The sequence below is a fragment of the Oculina patagonica genome, chromosome 6 (genome assembly GCF_052425735.1).
Source record: "Oculina patagonica isolate OP01 chromosome 6, crgOcupat, whole genome shotgun sequence".
Taxonomy (NCBI): Eukaryota; Metazoa; Cnidaria; class Anthozoa; order Scleractinia; family Oculinidae; genus Oculina; species Oculina patagonica.
The window spans coordinates 10479237-10491763 of record NC_135763.1 but is presented as its reverse complement, the minus strand read 5'-3'; the positions used below and the strand labels follow the sequence as shown (position 1 = coordinate 10491763).

At 39.7% G+C, this 12527-nt stretch overlaps 1 protein-coding gene across 1 annotated transcript in view; it reads right to left on the bottom strand.

Moving 5' to 3' along the window:
* Positions 1 to 10453, bottom strand: part of LOC144657843 (intermembrane lipid transfer protein VPS13C-like) — a 113465-nt gene extending 103012 nt beyond the window's left edge. The window contains exons 1-7 of the mRNA XM_078518204.1: positions 10010 to 10453; positions 8238 to 8281; positions 7509 to 7551; positions 2436 to 2531; positions 1742 to 1852; positions 429 to 505; positions 240 to 278 (exon numbers count right to left, since the gene is read on the bottom strand). Of these exons, the coding sequence (XP_078374330.1) occupies positions 240 to 278; positions 429 to 505; positions 1742 to 1852; positions 2436 to 2531; positions 7509 to 7551; positions 8238 to 8281; positions 10010 to 10106 (507 nt within the window). The 5' untranslated portion in view covers positions 10107 to 10453. The remainder of the gene's footprint in view (positions 1 to 239; positions 279 to 428; positions 506 to 1741; positions 1853 to 2435; positions 2532 to 7508; positions 7552 to 8237; positions 8282 to 10009) is intronic.
* Positions 10454 to 12527: the final 2074 nt, after the last annotated feature.

Genomic DNA, 12527 nt, shown 5'->3' with positions numbered 1-12527 from the left:
CTGAAGAAGAACAGCAGAGGAATACCAGAAGGGATAAGCCAAAACAGTGGTTTGGTAGCTACAGAGAAGCTTTATTGATCAGTGGCATGCATGTATCCTTGTAAATAAGTTAAAGACCTAAGTAATATAATTTTAAATGAAAAACAGTCAAATTACACAGCTGTACTTGATACATTCAATGCTAATTATACAGCCCTAAAGCTAATCTAACTTTACAATGGAGCCTATACTACACATACCTTATCTTCATAACGAAAGTGAATGTTCTTTACTGATATCTATAAAATAAAATTAATACACAGAGCGCTGAATATTGCACTTTAATATCATGAAATTCGACTTCATTTACAAGATACGAGGTTGTTTATCTATGTTAAGTCAAATGGAGTCTATTCTCTGAGATTACCTTTCATGCAGTTTTAACTTACCTTTAGGTTTTTTACAACTTGTGCCACAAATTTGTCAACAAAGGAATCTGAACCATCTGCAGCATCGTTTGTCTCTCCTAAATAAAATGCCACAAGTATTAACTTCTTTTCTTTTTGGGTAGATGATGGAACCTTAGTAAGTTCATTAAAACTATACACAGTTTTACAACATGGTTCATGCTGATTCTACAACATTGCAGTTTTTTCTATATTTTTCACAGTATTTGATGCAAGTAAAGGGTTCAAGGAGTGTCAACCCTTGTAGACACAATGTAGACACAAGCTTGCAAAAATTATAACGAAAACAAGTTGCACAATCACTTGCATCATCTCCTGGGTGATTGCCGTTTTTTTTTAGAGGCAGGAGTTCCCATTTTAGTGTATACTACCAAAAGAAACATTTGTTTTCCTTCCCATGTCCCCAACAATGATCATTGAGGGTTTCTTCTCTAGACCTGGACAGCGAACCATTAATTGCAAAAAAAAACTTCCAGACAATTTGGTTGAAAAATCAAATGGTTTGAAAAATTTTGGAAAGTTTGACAAAAAAACATGAATATTAAATGGCGGTCAGCTAATTTATACCACCATACAAGGTCATTGCTGTTATATTGTCTGTCTTCGTTTTGTTCCTTTTGTTTTTTAGGAAATAATGTATTCTTGTTACTTGGACTTAACCCGTGTGAAAATTTCATGTTCTATAATCCATTTGGATTCCACAATGCGCCAGGCACATTTCAGCGACTTATTGGTTGGCCCACCGCCAACAACAACAGTTCTTAAACAGTTTCAGGTAAACAATTCCATGTATTGGCGGGGTATTAATAACCAGAAAAACTGAATTGCTATTAAAACAGAAACTCTCAATAAATTTGTTGCAAACAATTTAACCCTGAAAACATGAACTAATTCGGCAGCTGTTTTTTGTGACTGCTGAACGTTTCGGACTTTCCATCAAAAGTAGTGTGATAATGACATTTTTAATACATTTATTTGAGTGAGGACTGTTATAAAATAACCATTACTATGTATGAAGCGAGACAAATTGTAAGCCAAATTTCTTTGAAACAAAATAAAATTTAGGTACCAGTAGCTGTAGGATAGAACTACCCCAATATTACATGCATGTAAACTGTGTAGAACATGCAGTTTACATGTGTTTTGTGCGTATGTTGGTGCTGGAACGCATGCAAGCTGTACTGCGCCTTCTTTACAGCTTTTAAGGCACTGTTAACATATTCATAACATAATTCTTTCATAAATAAATTCCTATGCAATCCCCACTGCAAGTTATTTAGTTAGACTGAGCTAACCTTCAGAAGCAGTTATGTCCGTTTCTCCCATTCTCTGTTCAATCTGAGCAAGTCGTTTTCTTTTGGCAGCAATTTCAGATTCTTTTGCCCTCTCAGGGTCATATTTTCTGTCTATGGAGAAAAACAAACAGAGAATATGGCAAAAAAGATTCATCCATTTTTTTTAACCAATGAACTAGTGTTATTCTTATTAACCTTAAGATGGCCAATAGTATACAACATGTTAATTAAGTGTTACAGTAATAATAACATGAGTGTACCTGTAAGGTAATTTGCCATGATTTTTCTATATTTATTAGCTGTCATCTTTATCACCAATTGTAAAATTCATTAAATATTCATGCGGGTGCAAGCCAATCCCAGTACCATATTCAGATCACATGTACACAACTGTAAACCCCAATACAAATCAAACAATAGAATTAACTTTTGATACAAACTCCTGCTCAGCTAATTAGTATTCATTAACTTTTGATACAGATCTGTACTGATTCGCATAACAATACTTTGCATTCAATTTATTGTTTTCATTTCACAAGTAGAATAAAATATGAGCGGGAGATCTGTATGGGCGTTTACAATGGCTCGCCTATCGGCTCGCCATTGTAAACGCCCATACAGATCTCCCGCTCATATTTTATCTACTACTTAAAAAGCAGGCTTGCTTGACAGCCTAGTGCAGCTGTTACCTTACCTCGTATCGGTCCTGCCAGCAAATACACATCATGAACTGTTATGTTAAATGGTTCAGAATACAGGTTGGTCCATGGAATTGTCAAAGAGATTTTACCTGTAATTTGAAAGAGTACTGGGTGTTGAGTTGTAAATGTTTATACTACTATTTTAAATAAACAAGTAGGCGTTATTTGTCTAAAGGCAGCATGTGTATTTCTTCTTCACCTCCCACTTTAAATAACTATGCTAATTGCAGGAGGTGGTAAAGCATTGTAAAATTCTTCAGTGAAATAAAGGCTTTGTTTACACAGACACAGTTTCAAATCAACTTGGTTTCATGACTTTAACACTGCATCAAAAACGACACAGTTTCAAAATAGTTACACGAAACCTATCTAACCATTTTCCAAGTGTTTTGGAATGTGGGTGTCTACGCAAGCGCTGCACTCCATGTGAGGTTCACCATGTTTAATACTCTTGACAAACCAGCTTATTTTGTGCCCAAACAGTAACCGTTTTCAAATCGATGCGAATTCACCATTTACCGGACCAATGAAGACAATTTATCATTTTGAAAACGCTCCACTTTTTACAGCCATGTAAGCAAAAGGTGCAATCGCACCAATCTTTGGTGAGCCCCTCCTGCCTCAAAGTACAAATTAAGAGTTCCAAAAACTGACCCTTTTCAGAAGGAATGTGTTCTTTTTGTGGAGAAAGGTGACATCATTTGTCTAGTACAGTGGAACCCCGATATAACGATCTTCGATATAACGATATTCCCGATATAAAGATGAATATGTTATGTCCCGGCAATAGTAAAATGTATGGGACGAAACCCCGATATAACGATTCCTCGATATAACGATATAATTTTACTGCCCCCTTGGCATATCGTTATATCGGGGTTCCACTGTAACGGCTACTGGTTACTATTCACATGTGCATAGGTTTATACTATGGCCCTTATTACTGTATCATGACAGCAGTCTATTGGCCCATCAGTGAATACTCTTCAAGAGTGAAATCTATCTTGTACTCGGCTGGTTATTCAGACTTATTCAGGGCATGATTTCCAGATTGCTGCGGCCACAGCTGCAGTCTCCTAGGCATCCTGACCCTACGCTGTTGAACTATGAGAACCAGGTGGGTGCCATGTGAATTGCTGTATAGGATGTGGCCTTCCAGCCATGAGCTCACCTCCTTAAGTTGCTCCCCAACTTGGTGGTCATCAATTCAGGCAGTCACCGTTCAAACTATAGTCACCATGCCCACTCCAACTGACAAACAAGGAATCCGCAGATTCCTAGGAGCCATCAACTATCTCAGTAAGTTCTGCCCACAGTTCAGCAGCGTCACTCAACCTCTACGCAACCTCACCAGAGAGGACACACCATTTTTATGATCAACAAAACACCAACAAGCCTTTGATGAAGTAAAAGCTCTCGCCACCTCCGCACCATGCCTGGCATACTATGATGTTAATGCACCAGTTGTCCTTCAAGTGGACGCTTCAAACTATGGTCTTGGAGCAACACTCCTGTAGCGTAGCAAACAACACGGTGACAGCACCCTTGACGAGTCTTCCTTACAACACATCGCATACAGCTCCAAGAGCCTAATCCCAACCGCGCAGCGTTATGCTCAGATTGAAAAAAATGCCTGGCCATAGTTGAAACCTTCAACAAATTTGACCAGTGGCTTCTGCGAAAAACAAACATCACCATCCACACTGACCACCAACCCCTTCAATCAAACTTCCAGAAGGACCTGGCCTCAGCACCGAAACGCCTGCAGAAGATGACGCTTTTCCTACAATGTGACAATTTAATTTTACTGTGGTGTACAGAAAAGGTTCTTCATTACACATACAGTAAACACCCGCGTGTAAGAACCTACAATTTTCTAAGTTTGGCAAAATAGGTTCTTGTATTTGAGGGTAGTTATTGGTAATTAAGCTAAGTAGGTTCTTAATAAGGTTCTTAATTTCTAAGGAGGAGCCTTAGTTTTTGATTGTACGAGAAGAAAAAAAATGGGTTTGGTCCTTCATTATGCAGCATTTATTCATAACTGTATTGCTTCAAGCCTCATGCAAGGTCCAAAGAAGACAATTACAGTCTATGTAAATCTGTCTTTTCTTTATTTGTAAATAAAGTTTGGGATGTTCTGTTAAAAATGTTCATAAAAATTTTCTATAACCCACATATAAGAACCTGCTGAAATTTGCTTGGCTAAACAGGTTCTTATATTTTGGGGTATTAAAATGGCAAATTTCTGCCAGCAGGTTCTTAAACCACTAGGTTCTTACACGCGGGTGTTTACTGTAGCAGACACCCTGTCCAGAGCCCCATGTCAAGAAGCAGCCGCAACTCCCTCCATACCTGAAACCTTTCAAGCTTTTCGCGCGCATCTTTCTCACTTGGACCCCTCCTCGCCAGCCCTAACTGACATAACTCGTGAACAGCTACAAAAAGCCACAGCATCATGCTGAGACATGCAACTGCTAGAACAGTACATTGTCTATGGTTGGGCACCAACTAAAGAGCACCTACCCCACCAACTTCAGGCCTTCTGGCATTTTCGTGAAGAACTCAGTGTTGCAGATGGTTTCCTCCTCAAATCTACTCATGCCATCGTCCCTACTTCCCTGCGACCAAGCATGCTGAGCAAAATCCACCAGTCCCACAGAGGCGCCGAATACTGTCTTCGTTTTGCTAGAGAAGCAGTTATTTGGCCAACCATGTCTAAAGACATAGAAACATATTGTCAGACATACCCTACCTGTGTGCAGTATGGAATGCAAGCCACCACTGAGCTTATGCTCTCACATTCTAGCTACCCCCACACTGTCTTGGCAATTTGTCTCAGTAGATATATTCGAGTTTGAACATAAGCAGTACTTGGTCACAGTGGACCATTTCAGCGATTTCTATGAATTGGACCTGCTGATCAACACTCAATCCACCACCATTGTTGAAATCACCAAAGCCCACTTTGCCCGCCACAGCATACCGCTGCGTTGTCTCACAGACAATGGCCCTCAGTTCATCTCAAACGAACATAAGAAATTTGCCCAAATGCATGGTGGGTTTGAACACATCACATCCTCACCCTACTGGTCTCACAGCAACGGCAAAGATGAGGCAGCAGTACATGATGCCAATCTACTCTAAGAAGTCCCACGATGTCTACCTGGCTCTACTCAACATATGGAAATATACACTTCTTGTGGCTACTCCTTCTCCCCAGCCCTGAGGTTAATGAGCAGATGTACTCGCTCTACACTGCCACTTTCAGAAAACCTGCTCAAACTCGAACCTGCAGATCCTTTAACAGCCAGCTCGGAAATCACTCTCTGCAGAGAAGCCTCTAACGCTCAATATGACAAGTACGCACAACCTACCCTGATGCCACTACCATTCGGCTCCCATGCTTATGCAAATCCTCGCTCATCTTAACGGGAGGCTCCTGGCTCTATGGTCGGGTCATCGACAATCCATCGCCACGTTCATATAACATAGACACAGGCAATGTCATCCTCCACCGAAACACGGCCCAATTGCGACCAGCAGCACCTCCACGGAATATCCCTCTGCAGTCTCCACCATTGCCATCCTTTCAGCCTTCCCTACCAGGAACATCGGCCAATCCTACTGCCACCACTCCACTCCACATACGCCCGATCAGCCACCAGCAGCAGTCTCCCCTCAAGCTGAATGGCACACCCCTTTGCCCGCCACGGAGTCTATACCACAGCTCCTAGAGCAGCAAACAAGTGAGAGCTCTCCTGGTGCTGACCCACAGACCCCAGAGATGCATCAATCTACCAGATCAGGAAGGCCAATCCGAAAGCCAAAGAAGTTTTAGGACTTTGTCCTTTACTAGAAAGCATAGACAACTGAATTGTTCCACACAAAAACAGTGCTTAGGCTACCTCACAGGAGGAACATAATTATTACAAGTGTTTTATTTTCATATCTCTGAGACACTGGTTTGCATTTGTGTCAAATTTCAGAGACGTTCTTTATATGCATTTTTTGTTTCAGAGAGGGGGGTGTCACGTTACTGTTGTGTTACTCACTATTTGATTATGTCATGTTTTCTAGAGTTTTCAGATGAACTCATGCTCGTGTCAGTTCTAGGGAATAAAATAGTCAATATGGCCTTCGGTGTGTCTTCGTTATTCATCGACTCAGCACAGCATAACACACCCGGATTTATAAATGGGTACTGGCAAACTAATGCTGGGGAGAAACCCTGCAATGGACTAGCATCCCATCCAGGGGAAAGCAGCATCTTTTTAATCCTTTAACTACATTTTAAGTGTACTTGTATATTACAGTCTGGAATGCAGTCTATTGCTTCCCACAAGTCAACAAATACATAAATGGCAGCTTCACTGAATTGTACAACAATTTGTGAGCTAATTATATAACCATAACTTAATTAGTAATAATTTGATGAAATAATATAATAATTCAATGCAATCTAACAATTTCACTGGTAGGTGATAACAAACTCTTTATAAAGCAATGAATATTATTAATAATTATGTCAATTATGTCAATAATGCCCTTCATTAGCAGGCCTTAGGAAGTTCCAGGGCTCGAAATAATGGCCGGTCATCGGACAATGTCCGGACCGATTGGGGAGTTGACCGGTCAACCTTTTGTCTTGCCGGTCATGTTGACTGGTCACATTCGATTATATTGAAAATGAAATAAATTAAAAATGTCCATGCTGTTCAGTAATTATCAGTATGTAGCGAGTCGCCATGTATTGCCTAACTTTGAACTGAAATGCTGGGTGAATTGCATACGATAATAATGATATGTAACGTGTTATGGGTTAGTCTTACAAACAGTGTATCTAATACACTTAAGCTTATTTTCATTTCGCAGCTTTAATTTATTTTTATTGTTGACAATGAGTGCTTTAAAGTGCTCTAAGTTTTATGCAACGACTTTTTTGGAAATATATGATGTCAGTTTTGGTTCAGGGGCCCTTGCCCCTCTTATTTCCCTCTTACTTCAAGCCCTGGGAACAGACACATAACCTAAGTATGCAGTGCATGCATTTACTGAGAAGTACTTACCAACATAACCATGGGTCACCTCCACTGGAAGATGAAAACCATCCTTCAAAACAACATTGAACAACAGAATAAGTTACTATGCAGTGAAAAAAAAAACTAAGTGAATCGTTAATGCAAAAATAATTGTTATTCCCTTAGAAGTCATACAACTTGTAAAGAATGAAAGAAGCTACACAGGTTTGTGTCACTTAAAAAAACAAGAAAAGGTTCTGATATGTCAAGTACATAAAGCCATCATTTATTTTTCAGAGGAGCACACAATTCCTGACCCCATAGATTTAAATTGGATCAATTTAGGTTCCTGGGAAACTGCTCACCTACCCCTCCCCAAACCTAACATTTTGCCCAAAGCGATAAGTAAGGGTTAATGTTAGGTTTGGGGAGGGGTAGGTGAGAAGTTTCCCAGAAACCTAAATTGATCCTTTAAATTTATATTGTCAAACTATAAAAAAAAGTACAAAATATTGATGTCGAACTATATGAACCATACACCATCTACAAACATAGGGTGCATAGCAGGGACCTTCAGATCAAAACTCTGGTTCTGCCCAATTAGATTTTCCCTTGCATTTGCATTTTTCTTTTGTTTTTACAGTGAAAAGAGGTTGAATTTTGATTTCATTTGGATGTTGCCATCACTTCCTATCTCTAGCATTTTCTAGGAATTAAAGGTGCTGTATTAAACTCCTTAAGTATAATCTTATGGGTTCTTTCTCTGTTAAAACTCACCAATGCATCATCTCTTAATTCAAGATCTGTAAGAACAACATTTCCTGAACAGAAGGAAAAATATTAAACTGTGATAAGTAACCACCCATTTTCACTGTTAAACTGTAGTTCCCTACATATATAACCCCCCCCCCCCTGACTATGTTGTAAAAGAGCATTTCCCCAATTCCTCAAACTGACTTTTGTTTCCCTTGGAGCTTCAATAAATAAGGGAGAAGCCACAAGCCAAGCAGCCCACACTGCCGGAGCTTATCCCGGTTTCCGTAGCATTAAGAGGCTAGGAATATTTCTACTCCCCCCTGAATGGGATGCTAGTCCTTGCAGGGTTCCCACCTCCCCCCCCCCCAGCATTATGTCACCGGTACCCATTTATACACCTGGGTGGAGAGAGGCACCATGAGAGTAAAGTTTCTTGCCCAAGAACACAACACAAGTGACCCCGGCCGGGGCTCGAACTCGGACCGCTCGATCCGGAGTCCGGCGCTCTAACCATTAGGCCACCACGCCTCCCATAAATAAGGATTCCATTGTAATTCCTACTACATTATTACATAAAAATTTCCCCACAGTAAATAGGAAATCCAGGTTTTCTCTTACCCCTTAAAGGCACAATGTCACAGATTTTAACAGATTTTTGAACAGCCAAATTTATATTATTTTGTGTCGTAGGAAACTTACAAATAATGGTCCATTTTAATTAACAATAACGCTATTTTAGAGCACTAACACTGTTTTAAAAGTGTTTGGCTGCGGATGGCCCTGATGGAAATGGATTGCAATTTGAAAACGTTAGCCAACGATTTCAAGTTGTTTGAGCGTGCCTTCAAAAATATCGATATTTATAGCCGAAATGTGATTTCTATCCCCAAATAAAAGTTATATCTTCAGTTAAATGTTCAAAGATAATGTTTTTCATGGACCAACACAACTCCTCAGAGGACACTAGTAAGGCCTGGTTCACACTAGCGACATAAAGAAAAGTTGGTCTTTTCCTTTGCTGTTATGCTTATGTCATTATGTTCCAACTATGTCATTTCGGTTATGTTATGTTGTTCACACTGGTGACATAAAACATCAACATAAGGTGTTTTTTGCATTTGCGTTACCTTGCTGTTATGTCACTAGTGTGAACCAGGCCTAACTGTTTATTAGCACTAACAGCAAAAGAAATTCTCTTCAAATAATTACATTACTGATACTCACAGCTACAATAATACATCTAATGACCTATATACATTTCCACTGCTTGTATACAGTGCTACATGTTAATTTAAATTAATTCAAAAGACAAACCCTTAACGCAATTTAATTGAATGAAAACTTATTATAATTGCTGCCTAAAAATCAGCACGGTTCAATAATTCTCGACAACAAAAATAAAATGTAACGCAATACCACTCATAAGTCACGCTTTATGCCTGCAAATATGAGCTTATACGAACAAAGCAAAATATAAACAAACAATGCAAATTCTCATGTATCTACCGCTACCAGGAAAACTGATCATTACATAGAAAACTGTACGTCTGTTAAAGCTTTATCCGAGAACGAATGAGCTCTCGTTGTAAAACCATTTTCTACGTGTCACCTATTTGCCACGGACGTGCGTGACGGCTCACAGTACGGCTCAATTTCAGTAATTTGCGCAATCCCTCCTTCAACGATTAACAAATGTGTAAAGAAGAAACATATAGTAGCTACATTATTTGTTTTGTTTCGTGTTTGATTTGTTATGATATAACTGATATTAGCTTAATCGTGCGTTGTCTTACCTTTCAAAATGCCAAGATTGAGATTCGAGCTGTCTAGATCCTTGATGTATTTTCCAAGAATTCCATTTAGAATGGACGCAACGAGGGACTCGAACATCTTTCCACTCGATAATTTAGCTACAGTGGTGAAGCAGCAATATTCCTTTCACAGACAAGCTCGATTGTTTGGCAGTATGGGAGCGGTACGTGTTGTATTGTCAAACAAATTATTTACGTTGTTCTCAGCCTTACATGGTTTCTCTTGACATCGACAACGCGAGACGATGGTCTCGCTCAGTCCTTCCATTAATCGAGGCGCTGAATATTTGCATTGTCTGTACAAAGCCGAAATGACGGACCAGTATGCTGCGTTTGCTAGAAAGCAACTGCACTGCCCAACATCGAAATGAATCGCTGACAACAAACAACGTATTCCTTGCACAGATGAAATCGAACTGCGGGCGAATCCCGGAACGCGGCCTGCAAAAGAAAAGACTGGGTCGAGTTGTTTTGAATGGGAGCGAGGCTTCGCGTTGCTTCGCGCGTGGTTCTATCAATGACGTCAGATCGTCAAAGCTCGAAAATTTGACGATCAGACGTCAGATCACAGATAACTTGCTGGCCGATACAGTAAAATGGCTCAATAAACTTTTAAGATGACGAATTTCAGGTTTGAAGATCGCTATAAAAAACTTAATGTTGATCGAATGCTCATAAATCGGCCAGTGGCCTATATATAGCTAGTGGATGATGACGTCAGATCGTCAAACTTTTAGAGATTTAACGATCTGAATTAATCTGACGTCAGAAAACTGCTGGCCGATATGACGCGGCTCAAAAAACTTCCAAGATGGCGGAATTTGAAACGCAATTTTCAGGTCTGTTAAAAGATCGCTGAACAAAACTTTAAGCGGTAGCCCATTGATCTCAAATGCGTATACCGGAGCGCCCCTTTAAATGATCAAGGGGCCATAGGCACGTATGGCCCCGTTTTGATTTGACTGTTTCTCTACAAGTGGTCGTCAGGTCCAGATCAATTTTTTGACGGGTCCGTACCCAAATTTTTCTGTCGTGTAAACGCGCCTCGACCGTTCGGTGGTTCTGTTCGAGATATATTGAAGGTCCTTTAAAATATCTCAATGTCAGTTCTCCCAACCCTTTTGTTAAACTCCAACTCGTGAAATCGAATTCCTTCTCTTTGATATACCTACAGCCTGAAAACGATATCCCTTTGAAAGGAGCCTCCCCGTATTGTCCACTCAAGAAGTACCCCTCCCCCTGGGTACAATTCCAAGAACCTTCTTCTCAGTAGGGTTAACCTGAGATCATGCCCTTCCTCCCTAATTGTCACTCCGGGGAAAGAGTCTTTTTTTCCCTCTCCCTTTCGAAAAAGAAAAAAGAACGGCTGATCGCAGGTTAAGTAGGATTCGAGAGACTGGCATTGAGAACTACAGTGGAACTCCGGAAACTCAAACTCTGAAGGAAAACAAGAAACAGTTCGAGTTAGCGGGGATGATTTGAGCTATCGGAGTCGTATGAAAATTCAATTTGCCATCTTAATAATTGATAGTTTATTGATTTTTCAGTATACAGTTCGAATACAGTACAGTGCAAATTAAACTATCTCGTCAGAAACTGTATGCATTAGAGTGAATTCGTGTAACCCGTTTTTATATGTAAATGCGCCGTGTAATATTTAAATGAGCTGTACAGGAAAACAGAAAATTGCGGACAAATCGTAATTATTTGCATGTGGAAGTCAGGTTAAAATTCAAGCATTTACCAATATGTAATCAAAGGCTCTTCGAGCAACCTCATGGTAATTTGGTAATTCGATGAAGTGCCGACCTTCGCATTTTTTTCTAAATAAGTGTCCAATAAAGTAATTCAATCTCATTTTATTTGCGTTTGAATGGCTTATTTTTCCACATGAGTTGCGTCATTGATGGTTCGTGCTCTCAGGTTTCGTAGCGCTATTCAGTTTTCACCACAAAAATATTTACCGGTTAGTGTATTACCTTTGATCATTTTTAGCGTTAAGTAAATTTGTTTTGTGAATATCTATACTTATTTGTCAGCACGTATAGCGTTATTTTTGAGCAGCGGATAAAATTCGAGAGAAAGATACGCCCGAGCACTTCGTGTTTCTGCTCGACTCAAAAAGATGAAAAACAGATGACGTGACACGAGGTGACGTCACGCGAAACAGAAACGTGCTGTGGATTCAAGCTGTGGATGTGGTGTTAACTACAACATGTCACATGGCGAGCGTAATAATTTTTTAACCGTAACTACGTGTAACTCACAGCTGCTATCAGTAATGTCACAATTTCACTTAATTTGCCTTTCAATGTTTTCTTGCGTGAATGGGTCATTGATAGTTTTTTTTTCTTCAAATAAGCGTTCAATAATGTGCCTTTGAATGTTTTATTTTTCCATGGGAATTGTGTCATTGATGGTTCGTGCTCTCAGGCTTCGTAGCGCGAATTCTATTTCATCACAAAAGTGTAACCTTTGATCCATTTAGCATTAGGTAAAT